Genomic DNA, 20,658 nt, shown 5'->3' on the forward strand with positions numbered 1-20,658 from the left:
TCTGTAGCTGTCCATTCAATATCACTGCCAGATAGTGGGGGAAAGCCCAGACTGCAAACTTTTCAATACTTATCAATTATGGTAAAAAGTTGATATTGAAAGGAAGTTAAAGAAGTTCTCTAAATAAGGGTTCAATGCTATATGTAGATTATGTTCAATGTTAGCAAAACCAGGAGTTTGCTGTATTAAAGAACATGCATGCCAGTTATTCCAGTGGTTAGCCAGGCTGGGCCTGCCTGAGGTCTGTGAGGCCGAGGTATTCACTATGCACACCCAGTGCTTACCTGCAGCTTGGTGGTGAGCCTGGCACCCAGTGCTTATCTGCGGCTTGGTGGTGAGCCTGGTTTTCAAAGGTCTGTCTGCTTTTTCTACCCTTCTGCCATTCACTAAGGCCCTTCTCTCTTCCGTCTACAGCTTCTCTGTAAGAACTGGCTGCTTCCCCACCCTCTGGCCTACTCTGCAACCCCCTTCCCTTCCTTCTCTCTTCTCCTCACTCCACAGAGGGGTCTTGTTTGCCTCAAACAGAGGCTCTGACAGCCAAGCAGTCACTGCATGTTCTTTACTTTCCTTCTCACTGTTGGAATAAGACATTTTTCAGGTCTGGCCCTTTCATGACCTTCTACATAGAAACATCTCTAAGGCCTGGTTTGGGCAGGAGTTCCAGGCAGGAGTTCAGTGCACACACCCCTCCCCTCATGCCATACACAAACCAGTTCCTGGATGCTACAAAATGCTGGATCTAGCACTGAGCCTTCTTTGTAAAATTAGGGGGCTGCAACTTTCATACAGCAACACTAAACAAAGTGGGTTCTGCAGATCAGTCCCCTTAGCCCAGAAGGTTTTCTAGTTAACCAAGTTTAGGAAATTTCTGAATATCTTCTTTCTTTGGAGAACCCCACTGCATAAAAGCCTATTAAAGGTGTTAGAGTCTTTAAGGAAATTCTTTTAATCAAGCATTCTTCAAAATAATTTGCCCACAAAAATCTTATTCTCCTATTATACTTATTCCTGATCAACTAGAATCATGGAATAGAAAATGCTGCACTAGAGGCACTTTAAGGACTACTGAAGTGAAATGTTTCCTAAATTCTGATTAAAATTCAATTAAATGCTTAATACCTCAAAAACAGATGAATTTCTACAAACTGAATGAAAATCAGTCTCAATTTAGGACAGAATTCTCACCTACAGGCATTCATCTTACCTCAGAGCTTTTATATCCAGACTTTTTCCTACAGAGGTAACTCAATTAGTGAAATGCTATCTCCAGGTGTAACTCTGTATATAAGACAAAATGCTATCAAACACAACTTTGAGGATAACTGTTGAGGAGTTCTAAAGTACTGAAATAGAAATTAATCACCAGTAATCACAGAAACAAATACATTCCAGGGCCAAAGGGCTGAAGGGTGAATACCTAAAGTTGGGTTTTTTTTTTCCCTATTAATTTCCAGACCTGGGCAATGTTGATATAGATAATAAGGGTCACATATGATATGACTCATTTGAAAAACCATTGATGTGAAAGGCATCAGAAAAATGCACTCTGTTCTGGAGTGCTAAATGTAAATGTCAGGGCAGAGGCAGAGAAGAGGGTTGGCTCCCAGGACTTGGCCACTGACTCCCAGAGATTTTCACCAATTTCTCTCCCCTGTCATGTCACCTCCTTGCTAGTCCACTGACAACAGTAATTTTTTTTGTGCTCAGGAATCTCCTATCCTCCACTTTTATAATCCCAAAACTACTTTCTCCCTTTCTCTTTGACCAGTGATTCACAATGTCTAATAGACCAAGGTACATTTGAATATTCTCTCAGCAGGTGATTATATCTAGGAAATTACATTCTCTGGCCTTGACCTTCCTCTAGATACTAGAAAACACATTATCATCTTTCTAAGTGACAAATTCTCCCCAAGTTTGACTTAACTAAAATGGTGACTCCCATCTTACAAGATAACCTGTAAGACTGCATGTTAAAGTACTAGCTATTAAGATGAGTTTAAAGAAGGTAAATGCAAAGCTTAGCAAGTGATGAAAGATGAAGGGTGAGAGGGCACAGGGAAGTAATATGTCCAAACAGTCAAAACTAGTTGCACAACAAATCTGAGGTAAACTATACCTTTGACCCACGTTGTACTTTTATTATATCTAAGATTGTCCAGGTTCAATACTTTATATGAAGTATATTTCTATTCTTCTAATTCTCAACACATTAGTTTTAAAAGGCAGATACTATGCTCATCTGAGCCTATGGAATTAAAAACCATAAAAGGTACGGGGGCACACCATGAAGAGATTACACACTCAGCAGAGACAAACACAAATGGACCCATGGAGCACTTCACTGGTCCAATTAAGATGGGAAATATTCTCTCTCACCAGGCTTCTTGGAAAAACTGTTAAAAAGACACTGACTTAAAAAACAAAAACAACTATGTGTCTGCAATCTGATTTAAATGCTCTCAAATCTTACATAATCTATAAGATACAAGAAGCAGAGAAGAGGGTTTTGAGGAGGGTGAAAAAAAACATACATGCCCTAGGCTTTCCAATAACAGACTGGAGCAGCACATGCTAAAAGAACAATGCATAGGTAAAGTCATTTAAGTTTAAAATTTGTTTGATTTAAAATTTTAAATAAAGGATCATGAGAAAAATGTGCCATGGCATAATGTGAATATCAAGCTTTATTTTTTTATAAACCCTTGAACTATATCACATCAAAAATACAAGAGGATGTACATCTTATCATTGGTAATAATTTGTGACACTAATCTGAACCCATTAGGCCATTTCTTATTTAACTTCATGGTTCCAATCCTTTTTTACTATCATAATTAAGATTATAGAAAACTGCAAGGACTACCTCTGTAACAGTTATTGGACTTTTTTTTTCTTTTTAATCATTTCTTATTTAAAAAAAATAAGACAGATCTGAGGATTTCTTGAACTAAACTGGCACCCATCCTCCATGCCTACCCTCAGGAATCTGAAGGCCACATGATAATCTACAGGTTTAGTTGCAAACATTCATAGACAAAAAAATCAGAAACACATAGGACCACTGATGGATATACTCAATACTTACTAAAATATCTCATTTCAGAAAGAATAATCCCTGCTTGAGAAGCAGAATACCAGTAATGAAATTATTCTTAAACCCACCAATGCCATGATTCATACCAACAGCTACAGCACCTGGCACATAGTAGTAAGCACTTAAAAATCTGTTAATGAATGAATCATTGACCAACGTTAGGTAGGTTACTCAACTACTCTATTTAATACTTTAACTTTCTGTATATAAAAGTAGGCCTTCCCTGCCCTAATTTTCTCAAATTCAGTCTTTGGGTTGGTCAAGGCACTCTGAAACTCAGACATCAAGACAATCAGAAATAAGATGCTTCCATTTCCTGCAAACGTCATATAAAGAAGTTACACCCACGTTGAGGCTCATTTCATGCTCATCCTAAATATTACTTCCCCAGGAAGGTGCCTCCCAACCACTCCAAGAGATATCACACCCGTAAGTTATTAACTGTCCCTGAATGCCTTATTTTCTCCTTGTAGAACATACAACAACGGTACTTATATAACATCTGTATTGCTCTTTGTTAAATGTTTGGCTCCTATTCTAGGCTTTGGACATCCTGAAGGTGAAGGTTATATGGGTCTTGCTAATGACTTACTTCCTGTACCTAGTAGTGCTTGGCACATAAGTGTCAGGTAAATATTTATTCAATAAACATTTGGGAACAAAAAGCCAGCCAATAATGTTCCTTCAATGTACTCAAACAGTTGAAGCTTGGAAAGCTAGGCAATGAACATCACACTGTCAGAAAATCACCACTCTCAACACAAAGCTAAGAAAAATTTTTCCCTAAGTAAGTGACAGAAGTAATAGTGTCTAGGAGCAGTGGGAAACACCTGTAATCCCAGCTACTGGGGGGCGGGGGACTGAAGCAGGAGGATTGCTAGTTCAAAGCCAACTTCAGCAATTTAGCAAGACTTTGTCTCAAAAGAAAAAAGAAAAAAGGTTGGGGATGTAGCTCAGTGGTAAAATGCCCCTGGGTTCATTTACCAGTACTATAAAACAACAAGTAGGAAGAAGAGGAAGAAGAGATGTATTATAATTTCTGTGTTCCATTTCTAGCTTTCAAAACATTTTCATTACCTGTGTGGTCTTACAACTGAAAAGTCTCCAAACAGTTCATATAGAACTTTCTCAGATTTGGTTTTTAGAGGTCTGACAGCTATATAACCAATATATCCAGTTTTTATAAATGTCTTTAGAGGCTATTTGGGGATTTTTGTTTTAGTGCTCATTGTATAATATTCCCTTTACAAACAGGTCAGCTGGAACCCAGTCTGAATATTTTTCCATTTTTAAAATTTCAAAGCACTGAAATAAATACCAATTTCAAATTAAACTCACAGGCAGTATAGTATATGGTAGCTCTATTTTCTCAAAAAACAAAGGAAGGCAACCTGAGATCCTCTGCTAACTGCCAAAAGGACTTCTCAGGGACTTGGTGGTAAGTTTCCAAAGTCAGCTTCCAAAACCTGTTAGGAGATGCACAATCTTCAAAACTTGGTTGTGACAGTAGGAGAAAAATGCTTGCATAAGCAATAAAACAAACACTGATAATTTAAAAAGAAGTTGGATCAGGGCTGGGGTTGTGGCTCAGCTGTAGAGGGCTTGCCTACCAAGGGCAAGGTCCTGGGTTCGATCCTCGGCACCACATAAAGATAAATAAAGTATTATGTCCAACTATAACTAAAACAAATAAATAAATATCAAAAAAAAAAAAAGATTAGGCTAGAAGTTGGATCAGAATTTGGTCAAATGCTACTATAATGGAAGTACTATAGTTCCCAAGTCTGAAAGAGCAGAAGGTTAATGGGACTCATGTGGACTCCCATTATCTGCTTTCTTTCTTCATTGCTGGACTTAAAACCATTCTTCATTCTAGAGACCACAAACACCTTATACTGTGACTTTAAGAGCTTAGATTCCTAAAGTCCATATAACATATCAAAGCCAAGAAAAGCACCTTGAAATAAAGTGAGCAAAACAAAGCATCTGTTTTTAGAAAGAGTTTGTTCTACCTTTCCAAGGAATTCTGTTTGGAAATCTGTGTTTGCAATAACATAATATTTAATAGCTCCATCAAATTTTATCAATGCCAAAGTAGTTTGATAGACATTATCTAATCTGATTCACATAATAATCTTGTGAAATAGGGAGGCCAAGGATTTTATAGATGAAGAACATAAGGTTCCAAGAAATTAAGTTTCTTGAACAAGGCTCCTAACTTAGAAAGTTAGAAGAACTAAGGCTTGAAGTGTTTCTGATTCCTACACCACTGCTCTTTCTAAAGAAAGATACCACCCTGGGTCCATCTCAAGCTGCTATTCATTCTTGAAACCCCATGAAAAGAAGATAGGAATAGCCCTGACTTAGAATATGGAGAATCATATCAAACAAATCCATCAAAATAGTGGTTACATTCCTACTGAGTCCTTAATGGTTTCAGGTCTTAGAGACCTTATAAAATGATGCTTTACTACTCTGGGTCTTGTATTGAGCTCTTATAGATAGGATTTGGTAACAGGAAAGGAAATGAAACATGTTTTCTCCTCTTATGAAAGACAAGGGACCTTCTGAGAAGCATTAGAATCTTTAAATCCATTCCTCCACAGGCTAGAACGAAATAAGGGCTAAAAAGGAGGATAAAACTCAAAAGTACAGTCTTCCCTGTTGAGGAAGGTAAGAGTAATAGGATGAAACCTCAAAAATGAGAAAGAAATGCTGAATGTGGATGAGGGTGGGGGATTTTTTGAGTCTAACTTTTCTTTTATGAGTGACTCAGTTACTTGATAGGGGAAGAGTTCAATTCTTCTTGCAAAACTACCTTCACTATCAGTGAATCTTAAAGGTTAGTAGAGAAAAAACTGACATTAAGTTCCTTGACTCCCAAGTCTCATTTTTTTAAAATCAAACCAAGATTGAGCCATATAATAGACTTAACTCTATTCTTTGGCAGCAAACACAGTTTATTCTACAAACTTGCCATATTCTTTTAAGTTGGTGGTTTTCACCCTTGGAAACAAAATGAAGTTTCTAAAATATACTAGTGCCCCAATCCGGCTCCAGACCTGTGCAATCAGGTATCTTAGAGTGAGAACTGGCTGATTCTAGGACTTAGCTAAAATTAAAAAACCTCTAGTCTTAGTGCTTTCTTATTCATCATCAAAGATGATGTCGACACAATGTCATTTTATATTTTTCTATGGGAGAAATATTCAGAGAACTAGGACTAAAAGTCACAGTGCCCTGAAACATTAGAATTCTACAAGCTGAATGAGTTTATTGCTTTGATATAAACAGATATTATAAAAGTTACTTAAATATCACACTGAATAAATACTAGCCATTCAGGAAAAAAATGTCATATAACTATATAACACTTATATCCACCAGCATATGTAGTAAACAAAGTTGAAACATTTATCTTGCACTGAACAGTAGCTGATTTTGTTAAATATTTGGTTTTTTTCCATAGTTATAAGTAAGAAAAGGCAAATAAAGAAACCAGAAGTACAAGACACCGTATTACACAGGTATATGAAATCAGTTCAACAGGGAGTTTCCATGGTTCAGAGGACAAAGGGCTTCTCAGAAACATTACTGCAATCATATTGCTCATTTCTTACTCAACACAGTAGTACTAAAAAGGATGTTGCTATGTTCCCACCTTAACTGCCTTATGTGCAGTTCCTGTGACAGCTGGAGTCAACAAAGATAAGTTTGGCTTCTGGAAAAAATGAAATGCCAACTTTCTTTATTTTACACTTGCTCTAAAACTTTTCCATATTATCTGATTATAACAATTTTGCAATAGATGGTATATTGGCTACAGCTAATGAGTAACTAAACCTGGTCTAAATTATATATCTAAGAAAATATAGCAATAAAAACAAGCTGTTTTAACAAAACGTTTTAAAAGTTAAAAATCTCACATTCAAAGAGGGTTTACAGTAAAAAAAAAAAAAAAAAGCAAGACAATCTAAGTTGAATTTAATATGCTAATTAACCTCCATGGCCTAGCTGGGAAAATAATGTAAGATTCCTATTCTATGAGATTTCCTGGTTAAGAGGAAATTAATAGTTGATACAATAAGGATAAGGAAATATTAAAGGTTAGGAAAGAATTCTTATTTTGTGTTTCTATTTTTAGGTCACAGGAGCTATAATCAAAAACAACACAGTGAGTGGCATACACTTACATGATTTATTGTAGATTGAACAGCCTTAACATAATGGTTTAGGTCTCGATCCATTATAGCAAATTCAACCATCGCCTTGTCCATACTATATTCGCTACTCACTTCAGCTGAAAAATAAAAGAGATTGCAATTATTAATTTCCACTTAAAATACTATATCTACCTGGAAACAGTTACACCAATATAATCCTTATCAATTTTGGAAAAGTATTACATATTTTTAAAAAACCTTCTCAATATAGGCCTGTTTCATTCAAAATTGTAAGAATACACAGAAGAAAACAACTCAAAGGTAGTTTGGGGAGTGGAATGAAAAACAGATTTGTTCTCAGGAGGTCCTTTCCAAGCTTCGCCACTTATCATGATCCTAAATCAAGACACCTCTCTCAGTCTTAGTTCCCTCATCCCTTAAAGCAACCCAGTCGTATATCCATCACACAAACCTCATAGTTACAGATCAAATAAGGAAGATTTCCATGCTCCTAACAATGGCTGGATCATTTGGATTGATTCTATTGGGAGGCGGGGTTCCTTAAAAACAAGAGTCCCACAGTAGTAAGAAATAACCAGGGAAAACCAAAAAAGAGAAGTAGGACAACAAGACACCTAAGTCCCAGCAAGCTGGGATCCCTGCTCCTCAGTATGAAGGTAAACCAGAAGCAATCCTGCCCTGTTCTTTGGAACGGCAGGGAGGTTCAGCTTGCCCATTAAGCAAAAGAGTGGGGAAGGGAAAGGGGAAGAGGAAAAGAACTTGTTTCTGAAAAACTGTCCACAAGCTAGCCCTCCTGGATTTGCTCGCTGGGATCCCCTAACCTGAGTGGCCCCAGGACCCTATGCTCTGATTCTGGTGCAGAATGGCCTCAGACTAATAGTTCCCACAGGTCTGTGGCAGAAGAAAACATAACTCCCTGGAGAAGACACTTTCATTTAGGGGTCAAATAATCCCCAGGAATAATTTTTAAGGATACTGAGGAGATCACAAGGGAAAAGGTTAAAACAAAAAGCCACACACATCCAAAACAGATAAGAAAACAAGCCACCAAAAGTAAGAATCAATAGAAACAGATCCACAAATGTTCCAATTATTGGAATAACCTATCAATTACAGTATGAAGCAACTGCATTTAAAAAATAAAAACATCCTCAAGAACAGGTGACTATTAAAAGTGACTGGAGGTTGGAAAAGCAAGGCAATGTTTTTAAAAGTGCTTTTAAACTGTTTCTCCCCCTCAACCCAAATAAATTTATAACTTAACAGATCAGGATAAGATAGAAAACACAGGATCATAAGAATTTGAACATTAAAAAAAAAAAAAGAAACTCAATGAAAATAAAGTTGAATCACTTAAATCTTATTTGGGAATGTATATATTCAAACTATCCCTTTACTTTAGCTCACACAATTGTTAGTATTTCTTGTCTGCTCTGAGGAACAATATCACAGATCATTGCAGGTCATGGAGAAATGTAAAACCCATTCATTTGGCTTTTAAAATTTATCTTCCTAAACCTTTAAATTATGTTTTAATTTTATAACAATTATAAGCACAGTCATACATCTCTTGGATTTATGAATATCTTTTATATTTTAATATCCAGACTTCACAGAGTATATATATAGCTCAATGAGTTTTTCTTTGGGGTATGGGGTGTTTATATAAGAAAAATATGTATTTCCCTACCCAAATTAATACATTTTTAACAAAATAGGGTTTGAGAAAAGTCTCAAGTCATATTGTTAGACAACTAGAGCCAGTGGATTAACATTTTGAAAATGTCTGAATGTCAACAAAGGTAACATGCTGCCCAGACATTGCCAATATCAAGAAGTACACACTGCACATACATAGAATCCATGTTAAAAATCATATTAATTGTCAGATGATCAGAAAGATAATTTTAAACCATTTATATCCTACTATAACGATATGCAACTTATATTTATAGGCATTTAGTTACATTTCAATACATGGGTTAGAAGGTTTTGGTTGACCTATAGGGTTTTTTTTCCACTTAAGATAATTTTTAAAAAAGGCTTCTGTTTTTAATTAGCTTTATCTAATTAAAATAAAGTTCCTTTTTTTCCTTAATGGAATCAGTGCATTTTATGCATATTAGGTATTAAATTCTGAAACTAGGACCAGAAAATGGGTAAAGCTAGTAATCTGAGCAAAGACTAAGAACATAAAGTACTTTCTCAAAAGTCTAATATCAGAAATGTCTCCAAATTAAACAGAAATTAATAAAAGGATCTACTGGGGGCAAAAGTCTGAAGCATAAGAAATCAAATTTAAAGGGCTAAAATCAGTGGGAATTTACATATTGTTGGCAATTTCCCTCTGGATTAAATGAATTAATTTTCTAAAGCACTCAGAATGTGCCTGAGACTTAAATGCTATAAAAGTATTTACAAAATAAAACAAATGGGTTGATGACTTTCATTAACAAGGTCTCACAGATGGTATCAAGTCCTGAACCAAAGAGCACTTTAAAATATGAGGCCCAAGAGACCTTCCTGCAAAGGAGAAAAGGAGCAGTGGCTGTGGCAGGGTTTCATGATATGAAGAAGAAAGACTCTTTAGAGGCCAACTGTGGCCCTCAGGCAAGCTGGGCTAAGACTCTAGGCCCCAGGAGGATTGGGACCAGCTTAAGAACACAGGTGAAGAACAGTACAACTTGAGGCAACAAGGGAAGCTAAAACACCAGAAAGGATCAGGAAGGTAACCCTAAAAAGAACTGAGAATCATAGCATAGCGGGAAGTGGTGCCTAGCCAAAGAACTTCAGTCCAAGTCTCTTGGTTTGCTGTAGAGAGGGGCTGGAGAGGTAGGCCAGAACTAGGAAAGACTCCCACAACTGTGTCTCAAAGATACAAGTCACATGAGTGTCCAATTCAAACAGTAATCTGGCACAGCCAAGTTAAGAGCATTTTTGTTATTCTTTTTGTTCTTCTAATAACAATCCTCTGCAAAACTAACCTCTTTTTCAAAAGCTGTTTTTTTGAGCATGTTTCAGAAACAACAGGCTAGGGAAGGCATAGGGAACCTATGTGTTGCTTTACAGAAGAACTGAGGTGGGGAAAGAGAGTGTAATTGCATAAAAAAGACAAACAGTGTCCCTGCAAACACTTGGAGACTGGGTGGAGGGCAGGGGGATGGGAGAGCTGGGGGGATAAACACAGGCAGAGTTGGCTATTTACTAAAAACTGGCTAGGGAATGGGACAGGAGTAGAGGGATGACCTGTCAGAGGCTTCCTGTGGCTTCATCTGTAGTAGGCATTCCTACCATTAACATGCTCCCACTTTTTCGGAAAGCTCTTCCTGAGAATTTGCACCAAATCCAATCCTACACATCTTTCAAGGACTGAGTCCAAGGCCGACCTGCTTTAAAATTATACCAAGCTTTGCTTAATTTATCTTAACACATACACTTCATGTTTGGGTGCCATGAACAATCTTGACTTTCTTGTCTGCACTTGTCTCATTTGTCCAGATTTTAATCCATTTGAGGGTAAGAACAATGCCTCGGTATTCTTGGGATTCAACAAAGAATTACAGAATTAATTTTCCTTCAAAATTCTTCTAAGGCCATTATTTCTCACAATTGAAAATTAAACTTTCACCAAACAATAAATTGTCCTACCTCAGATACTCAATTGAATTAAAATGCAAAGTGAACTTGCAATATAAACTCATTTGTTTATTATATTTTCATTGTGACTTTTTCACAAGAAAAAATGGTGGTACCAGCACTGGGGTGATAGGGAAAGCAGAATCACACAAAAGATGTTACAATTTTCAGAATGATGACCCCAGTGAGTAAAGCATTATTATATCTCACCTATGCATGCCTGGTATTAGAGAAGTTTGGTGCAGATGATAAAGCATGGGAAGTGATCAGAATGATGAGTCTTAAAAAACATGCCTATATATGTAATAGCTGTAGCCAACAATTAACAAACACTTTATTATGTGCCAGCACTATACTGAGAATACCATACTCACATTAAATCTTGAAGCAACATTAAGAAAGAGGTAGTTTTACAGGCACTTTACATATGGGAAAACAGAAGCAACTTGCTTAAGGCCACAAAGGTAGCAGGCAGCAGAGCCAAGCCTCTAACTCAGTTTTCTACCTGCAAAGTTTGTACATTTGCTCACTTGTGCAAAAAGGTATTGCACAAGAAGGACAAGCACCTCCAACTCCTCCAGGAATATCCAGGGAACCAAGACTCAGGAGAAAGTCAATGGCCCTGAGGCTCTGAGTTTCAGTTCAACTCCATGGCATGCCTTAACACAAAGCAAAACTTCCAAGTGGACAATGCCACTCCAGGGCTATCATCTGGTCCTGGAAAGCTCTTTGCAAATTCTCTAAGAAGAGAAAAACTGATAACCAAAAGAAATACTTTTATCCTTTTAGAAGAATAGCAAGCTTTTAAGGGTAAAAAGACTGCCTTTTCATATCTGTAGGGCTAATCTGAAGCACCATGAAAGCAACACAGTCACTCACTGAATGCTAGGAGAAAAACAGTCAAGACCAGTTGCTCAAAGGTCAAGGGTGTAGTAGGCCAAGAGCACTAGCAGCCACAAAAAATAACAGAAGCTATCAACTGACTGCCAAGTAGTAATGAAGAGTGGCCTTAGAGAAATGGCGGAGGGGAAGGGAAGAATTCTGGAAGGAATCAAGTGGCAGAGATATTTCTAAGTAGAGTTCAGAGTCAAAAATCATTTTTATTATCCACACCTTTGACTCTTCTCCCCAAGCCAAGGAGGGTCCAATAGGTTAGAAAATCAAATTTCTTCAATATGTCACTCTATGAGCATTTCTTTATTAGAGTCAATATTTGCTTTTGTTAATCAAATGAACTTATATGACATATCTGAACATTCATTTACAAGCCAATACATACATGAAGAAGTCAAATGAAAGGGTCTTGGGGACTCTGGGAGAACTACCACCTGGCACACTAGGAAACTGCTCTGAAAAATTAGTACAATAACAAACTAAACTACGATCACCACTTCCATCCCAACAAATCAAATCCAGAGGGCAACAATAATCCCTGATTTACATTTTAAACTTTTAGCTTTCTGTAAGAATGTCCTTGCGGGGGCTATTCTTCAAACCTGTCAGTAGCCAACAGCCCCAATGAGCATTATCCCAAACCCTAGGCCAAACCACTGTAGGCTGATGACAGTACTCCCTGAAAAACTTAGAAATGGTGTTTAGAAAGGCCACAGGATTAAATGAATCCTTTAAAGGTGGTTTCTGTCTTGTTTTTTTTCCCCCCATTAAGTGGCAAATTCTAGAAAAATTAAGAATGATAATCATTGAAGGAGGGTTTCTTTTTAGACTGAAATGTTCTGACACATAATTTAAGAAGTTTCTGAATAGATGAAGTTGGCCTGCATATGATTTTCCTCAAGTCAAACAAACCTATAATTATGCAATTTAAGCAGTCACGCTATTCATTAGACACGTCATGTGTTATTCAATGTCAAAATGCATTAACAGCAGTATTGTCACTATTACTATTTTTCTCAAGTCTTGAATAGGCTTTAAAGGTACATGATCAATACAACATTAAGCAAAAATGGGTGATTAGGTGCTATAATCAAATTCAACTTAAAATTTATGAGATCAATGAGAAGAAGAGGCTGGCTAAAGCAGGAACAAATATGAAATTATGAAGGCAAAATCAGTGCTGGCCATCTAGAATGTGGAAGGCCAGGAGAAGGGATCTGAGATAGGAAAGAGAGGAGACAAACCAGCTATTTTTACTGAGGTAGACTCAGGTAAGCCAAATTTCAGGCCTTTTGTGACTAAAAGATATAGGAAGCAAGTGGGTAGAAGGCCTATAGTAATACAATTATTTTCATGTAGCACAGCATGAACACATGACAGTTTATCCAGCACCAGTTCCAACACTGCTGAAAGTCTATTCACACTTTATTTGTTCAATACAATTTCCAAGCCACAGGCTTTTTAAAAAGCAGCAGCAGGTGGTGGAAAAGATTTTCTATCTTGGCATCCCCAACTCCAGGTGGGCCAATACTGGATCAACAGACCAATTAAACTTTTCTTCCACACCAGCAGCCAGACTGGCTAGGGATGGTAAGTAACACATTTTCTTAACCAACTATTTTAAATAGGGCCCTTCTCACAGCCTCTGCTGTCCCATGGCTGGCAGCTTACATTACAGCACACATGGAGAGAAGGCTCCTTTACTGAGACCTAGCCTTGAAATTTTGGAAGCAGAGATAAGACAGGTCTTGCAGTACTTGGTCCCTTGGGTCTTCAAGCGAACTGCCTACAGTGAACCTGACATGAAAACAAAGATTCTTCCTCCCTCTTCCTCCTAGCACAGCCACATACTTCTCTCTCTCTCTCTCTCTCTCTCTCTCTCTCTCTCTCTCTCTCTCTCTCTCTCTCTCTCTCTCTCCCACCTCCACATTCCCAGATGGCTTTTTTTCTTTCCTTTGATGTTTCCTATGATATCAGCTCAAGGTCCTTTTTAGAATCCTCTATAATTGCTAAAAAATGACCAAATACTTCATTACCTTACAATCCATAAAACATCTTCACAACTAGGACATGTGTGCACATGCACACACTAGGAAGACATGCCTTCATAACAAACTTCACCTATTTATTCCTCACCTTTATGTCTCTGGTTCAATTGTACAGTTTTGCCAATGACCAGGCTGTTTCCTGATATTATATCCTAAACACAAATTGCAGAATTGATGTTTTTCATTCTACAAACCATGTGTAGGCACATCTAAACAGGACCACTAACAATTAGATATAGTTGATAAAATTAACACAGTGTATTTTATTAGTGAACTACCAGACTAAAACAAGGCAGACATTTAGTGTTCTTAAGAGTTGTTAACTCCAATTCAACATGACTCATATACTAAGAAGAACTGATAAACATTAAATGTCATAAAGTACATACAGCCATTTTGCAAGGAGGAAGGAAGGAAAGGACACAGGCACTGCCTGGTTATATTTTAAATTTCTTAGAATAAAAGGGTCATAGAGTAGGAAGATCTTATTTTCTGACATAGGGAATAGATATTTCCTAATCTTTTCAAATTAGAACTTGATTCTTCTATGAATAAGATATGTGTTCCTTTTGGATAAATTCAAATGATAGTATGAATCACATCTCCAATCCCTCTCCACCAAAAAAAAAAAAAAAAAAAAAAACACCTTCTGCTCTGAAAATTCAGCTCCAATTATCTCTAGCAACATATACCTATCTACACACCTACCTGGGTGTATGTGTGTGCGCGTGCGCACGTGTTTCCTGGCAACTTGATATTAAACAATTATTATACACTCATCAGAAGTTGAATTTAATGACTTACTCACTGCTTGAGCAATATTTAATAGAAACTTGGTTACTTCTCACTACACTGAGCTTTAAAGTCATAATTATTACTCCACACAGATATTAGTGTGGTAAAATTAAAACTGAATCTACATTTTATAATTGCCTCCCACTGGCAGTGAAGGCAGAGAGCATAACAGTGTTTGCCACAGGCTAGGAAGGAGCTGGTTTCTTTACAGACACAGTGACTATGGGAGAAATTCTCAAGAAATCTTCACCTCTATAAACATCTTTAGCCGTCCACACAATTCTCTGTACAACATAACAACTGAAAAGGCAGCTCTTGAGTCAGGTTTCATTCCAACTGGGCTATTTATTTGCTGGCTATGTAATCTGTGACAAGTCACTTCTCTAGAGTCTGTTCTCTCCTCTGTGCAATGGGTATAATTACAATACCTAGTTCATTGTGTTGATATGAGGACTAAGTGGGATAAATGTAGGTAAAATGATAGGAACAGGGCCTGGTCCACAGTACACATGAATGAAATACTATCTGTCACTATAATTATTACAAAATTGGTAACTTATCTGTAAACGCAATTAGTTAAATACTGAAAGTATTTTGCCCTTGGATCTAAAAAGTATCAAGTGCTGTTTGTACTAATTTCCCAAGAACCAAGTTGAACTCATAAGACTGCAATGCTCATTGAGAAGCTTTGTAAACACCATACTTCTCCCCAAGGTCAGAAAATTATTGACCTTGTAAATGCTTCTTGAGCACTCAGTCCAAGTCCCACAGAGGGTGAAAAGCTTTCAAGCAAGGAGGAGGAGGAGTTAATACTGCTGCAGAGGGCAGGTAAAGTGCAGCAGGTAGGTGAGGGCTAATCTGAACTGTGTCTTGAAGGATGAGCAAGTAAGTGGTGGTCAGCTATTCCCTAGATTGGAGTAGGGGCTACAAACAACTCATGCCCATCTACTCTCCTCCATCAGGACTGATTTCAGAGTTAAAATAGTCAAACAAAAACACTGAGAATGAACAGAGAAAAGCATAGATTTTTAAAAGGAGCATATCTTCACTGAGTACTGTGTACCAGGCAGTCCTTTGTCACAGCAGTGTGGATTGGGCATAATTGTAGAGATAAGGACCCTGAAGCACACACAGGCTAAGTCATTCACCCAAGTCACAAAGTTAGTAAGTGGTGGAGTTATAACTAACCTTAGGTGTGACTTAAAATTACCATGCCAGCGTCTAAACTACTACACAGAAATATAAAAACACATCTCACACAAGTCATAGAGCAGTGAATAAACTATTCTTGTCTAATGGGATTCTCCTAAAAATCACTTCTTTTAAGAGAGAGAGGAAAAGTGAAAGAAAAAACAAAAAAACTGACTGAGCTCTACCTCAGAATATCCTTCATTTTATAGACAGATGTTTCCTTAGAACATTTGTAATCTTCTATAAAACTACACCAATAAAGGCATAGTACAAAATAGTGCATAAAACAAATTCTATGATAAATTAAATTCATAAAATCATAGATCTGCCTGTTATCCAAAGCAATCTGGGCATTTACAGACTCCTTAATCTTCAAGGTTATGTCTGTCTTTAAATAAACCTAAATGACTTTTCTACATTCTTCGTACCCATTTTCCCTGGTAGACTGAAAAGAAATAGTGAATTCAAGGTAGCAAGCAATATTTACAAAGAATTTCCCATCCAACATAATTTCAATGGCTGTGGCTGCCATTTTCTCTCTGGTATTCAAGTCCTTGGCTGTACTCAAGTTCTCTACAGTGACGACAAAGGCTTGAGGAACAGAGTCTGGCTTTGACTCTGTTTAATACCAAAGTTCTCACAGGAATTTGTGGAAGCAAAGACAAACGGGAATGAGGACTAAAACCTCATACAATTATTGAGAGTGTTGGCAAAGCAATCAACATGGTGCCTCAAACACAAAGAGGCAACATTAACAAATTGTTATGCTATATTAACTGTACTTCATAGTATTGCCAGTATGAATCTTCTATTTCCTAGTGTCTGCTGAATCATAGGGTTTTCCCACTCACTTTGGAAAAATGTTTTAAAATTAATAAAGCATATGGTTGAAAAATTCCAATAATACAATAATATGATGTCTCCAATTCCCAAACTCTCTCCCAAAGGCAACCATTGCTATGAGGTTTTTGATGTTACAATCCCATGGGAATGGTCTATGTATAAGACATCCCCTTCTAAAAAGAACTACAGCAATTTAAATATTTATTACTGAAATAGTAGAAATAAGAAAAAAAAATGACTAACCCTGAGGAAAACTACTCTCAGGATGGAAATCATATTAACAATCTCTGTGCCTTACTCTTCAATAAGTACACAGGAACAGATAGAATAGTGAGTGGCTATGTCAGTTTTTTTTTTTTTTTTTTAAGAGAGAGAGAGAGAGGAGAGAGAGAGAGATGGAGAGAGAATTTTTAATATTTATTTTTTAGTTCTCGGCGGACACAGCATCTTTGTTGGTATGTGGTGCTGAGGATCGAACCCGGGCCACACGCATTCCAGGCGAGCGCACTACCGTTTGAGGAGTGGCTATGTCAGTTTAACATCAAAATCTCCATTCTAAAATAACAACATAAAGACAAACAAATATATCTTAGAAGAAAAAAAGTTACATATTAAAAACAAGAAAGGAGTAATGCTAAACAAAGAATAGAAAGTGATCGTTAGCAGGGGGGACTTTCATTCTCTCATTCAACAAATATTCGCTGAGCATAAACCATGTACCTGGCACTCTGCAGGTGGCCCCAAAGATAGCAGTCAATAAGGTCGATGCTGTATTTCCCCTAAAGAGCTTTCATAAATCTCTGCTCCATGTAAAATTTTCTAGAAAGCCCTTATATAACCATCTGGACTTTGGCTCTTGGTGCGATGAGAAAGTTTGTTCCACAGCTCAACAGAACGAATTATTAGAGTCTTTATAAAAGGGGCTGGTTCAGCACCTCCTAGAATGTGCCAGGCAGTGAAAATAATAAATCTGAATTATTCGTTCACACATGTTAACTTATTTATACTTCATAACCTTTGCTTAGAATTATTTTATTCTCTGTTTTCTATGGTTGATGAAACTATCGCTCTGATAGGCTAACAGATGCCATCTCGATCTCACAAGAAGAACTTGAACCCTGGTCCTCTACTCCAGAGCTACAGAAGGAAGAGCCACCTCCTGGGCCATATAGAAAGTCAACTCTCTTCCAGATCACAGTCCTTCAAAGATCATAAGGCATATTAAACATCCCCTTCCCTGAAAATAGTTGCTTCTCAAGACAAGTAAGAGTCCTCAAGTTCCCTCAACCAAGTTGACTTGCCTTCATATAAACATGTTTCATTTGTTAATTTAAAGATTAACTCTAGAATAAAAAAACAAGAATCATAGCCTTGGGTATTTTGGTTTAGATATGAAGTGTTCCCCAAAAGTTCACAAATGAGACAATGCAATAATGAGGAAAAAATCCCAATAACAAATGGGACAAAATATGAATAGAAAGTTCACCAATGTAGTTAATACCAAATAAGCATGAAAAGCTACTCAACTTTATTGATCATTAGGAAAATCTAAAATAAAGCCAAAATTAGACACCATTGCACATCTATTACAATGGCTGGAATTAAGAAGACTGCCTGCTGCAGGTATGGGCAAGGAGGTAGAATGACTACATTTTCCTTATACCTCATATCAATTCCTAATTTTCAGACAAGTATATTATTTAAAAAGTGCATTTAATCTAAACCACATGTAATATAATTTATTCTTACCACAATGGCTTGGAAAGACTTCATACTATGTCTTAGTGTTATCACTAAGATTTTTACGTAAAGTATGGAAACATTAATCTAATCGGTAGAAAATGTTTATAAAAAATCAGAAATCACTTTAGTCTATAATCACCTCACCTGAGTATGACTGCTTTTTATTATTTGTTTCTCTAATCCAGTGGTTCTCAAAGTGTGACCAGCAGACAGACCAGTAGCATCTGTGAACTTGTTAGCAATACAAATTATGAAGTCCCATATCTGGGGGTACAGTCATTTGAATTTGAACAAGTTCCCCAGGCATGGGAAGCTTGAGACCCACTGTTCTAATATATGGTTTAAAGTTATAAATTGTGTTTTCTCCGAGATTCTTTCTGAATTCACAGAATTTTAAGGCAAAAAGAAGCAAATCAATGTTTCCAGCAAATCCAGAACTGATTCAATCAGCTGTTTCCCCATTTTTACACTCCTAAATTATTTTAAGCTTTTACTGAGCTAGAAAACTAAAACTGAATGTAAGGACCCATAAATAAATGTTTTCTACAAAAGTGTTTGTTTTAAAATAGGCTTTTCTACTTAAATATCCCATTTACTCACATCTATTTTTGAAATTGCACCCAACGTTCCTCCAAAATTTACTAATTGGCATCTAATTTTAGCTACAATTTGTCCTCTTCCAGTGAGCATCTGTGCAACTTTTAATTAGGTTCATCTAAATGGGATGAATGTTTTAAATCTAGTTAATAAATTTCTTACATGCTTCACCAAGATACTGAAGATAGAAACAGAATGAAAGTGGAAATAGTATCAGGCTGAATCAGAACATCTGGGACTGTAATAATTTCCTCTGAGGCTTTGGGTTAATAACTTAATATTTCTGGAGTGCAATTCCCTCATTTTAAAGAGGGACTCTGAGTAGATGACCAAGGAAGTTCATTTCAAGCCCAAAGATGTATAAATCTGCTAGCATATTTTTACATTCATGTAACATTGCTAAATTACTTGAAATATTTTATCTATTCTTAAGATTCAGGAACCTTGCTATCACACTACTTCCTAGAGAACTGAACAAAGAATATGAACATACATTTTTTTTAATTGCTAAAGTACCAAAATGGCAGTGGGATTTTAAGTCTCTTATTCTTTCCTGGATCAGATAGTTTATCAGTTAATTTATCTATTCTTTCTTGGATCAGTTAGTTTATCATATTTTATATGGAGATGCAGAGCATAAATCACCTAAAACTTTGCTTTCATACTGTCAATAACAATGTGGCTCTGGAGGTAGATCACCTGTGTTTGAATTCTGGATCTCCCACTTAAGAACTCATTGTGATCTTGGACGAATTATTTAAACTTCCTTTTTTCCTACCTTCCATTCAGAGAGGATAATAATACTATCTTCTTCCACAAATTAAATGAGAGAATTGATAAATAGCATGTAGCACAGAGTCCAGCATGAAATAAACAATAAATATTAAAAATGTTAACTATTATTATTTGTAATGTTGATTTTCTAACCATAAGGTACCAGAACCGATCTGCAATTCAATTTAGTAAACAGGATAACCTACTCATGCAAGGCACTTCATCATTTGAAGTACAAAGCTAGGGTCCTCAAGATATATCAGAATTACTTGGGAAGTCTGCTTCAAATGCAGGTTCCTGAGCTCTACTTAAAGTAAGTATCCCAGGTGTTTCTAAGGAAAAAAGAATATAGTGTGAGAAATCTCTCTGTAGGAGTTTCAAAGAGACAGAACATATGCCCTCAAATACTTAAAAATCTCCAAGCACTTTTCTCATTACTCACTATAGCTACACAGAGCCACAGTGTTAGCCAAGCACCACACACATCTTCCACAGCCCTTCCATTGAGATTCCATCTGCCATCACTTGAAGTTCTAGTGTATCCTGATGCAATGACCTAACTTGGCTCTTTGCTTTATACATGACATCTGCCAAATAAAAACCCAAGTGCCATTAAGCTCTTGATTACTGAAAGTTCCTGATACAAGGATTAATCCTGACTCCTAAAAACAGAAAAACTTACTCTGATTGCTGACCCATGAAGCTGCCTGTAGTCTTACTCACAGTCCTGATCTCAGCCTTGCATGTACAAAACACTTGCATGCCTTCCATGTGTATATTTTCAATTGCAATGTGTCAAAACCCAGAAAACTGTTACTCATGAAGAACTTCAGCGCAAACAAAATAGTAACAATTA

General features: G+C 36.8%; 1 protein-coding gene and 1 long non-coding RNA gene across 6 annotated transcripts in view; one reads left to right on the plus strand and one right to left on the minus strand.

The window, feature by feature from the left end:
* The window catches only part of LOC144256294 (uncharacterized), a 77,195-nt gene extending 59,231 nt beyond the window's left edge, over positions 1–17,964 (plus strand). The window contains exon 5 of the long non-coding RNA XR_013344068.1: positions 17,765–17,964. This is a non-coding gene — a long non-coding RNA (uncharacterized LOC144256294). The remainder of the gene's footprint in view (positions 1–17,764) is intronic.
* The window catches only part of Nsmce2 (NSE2 SUMO ligase component of SMC5/6 complex), a 223,133-nt gene that overhangs the window by 168,165 nt on the left and 34,310 nt on the right, over positions 1–20,658 (minus strand). For all 5 annotated transcript variants that reach the window (XM_026407137.2, XM_026407134.2, XM_026407144.2 and 2 more), the window contains exon 3: positions 7,291–7,397. In XM_026407137.2, coding sequence (XP_026262922.1) covers positions 7,291–7,397 — 107 coding nt within the window. The remainder of the gene's footprint in view (positions 1–7,290; positions 7,398–20,658) is intronic.

This window comes from Urocitellus parryii, chromosome 7 (assembly GCF_045843805.1).
Source record: "Urocitellus parryii isolate mUroPar1 chromosome 7, mUroPar1.hap1, whole genome shotgun sequence".
Taxonomy (NCBI): Eukaryota; Metazoa; Chordata; class Mammalia; order Rodentia; family Sciuridae; genus Urocitellus; species Urocitellus parryii.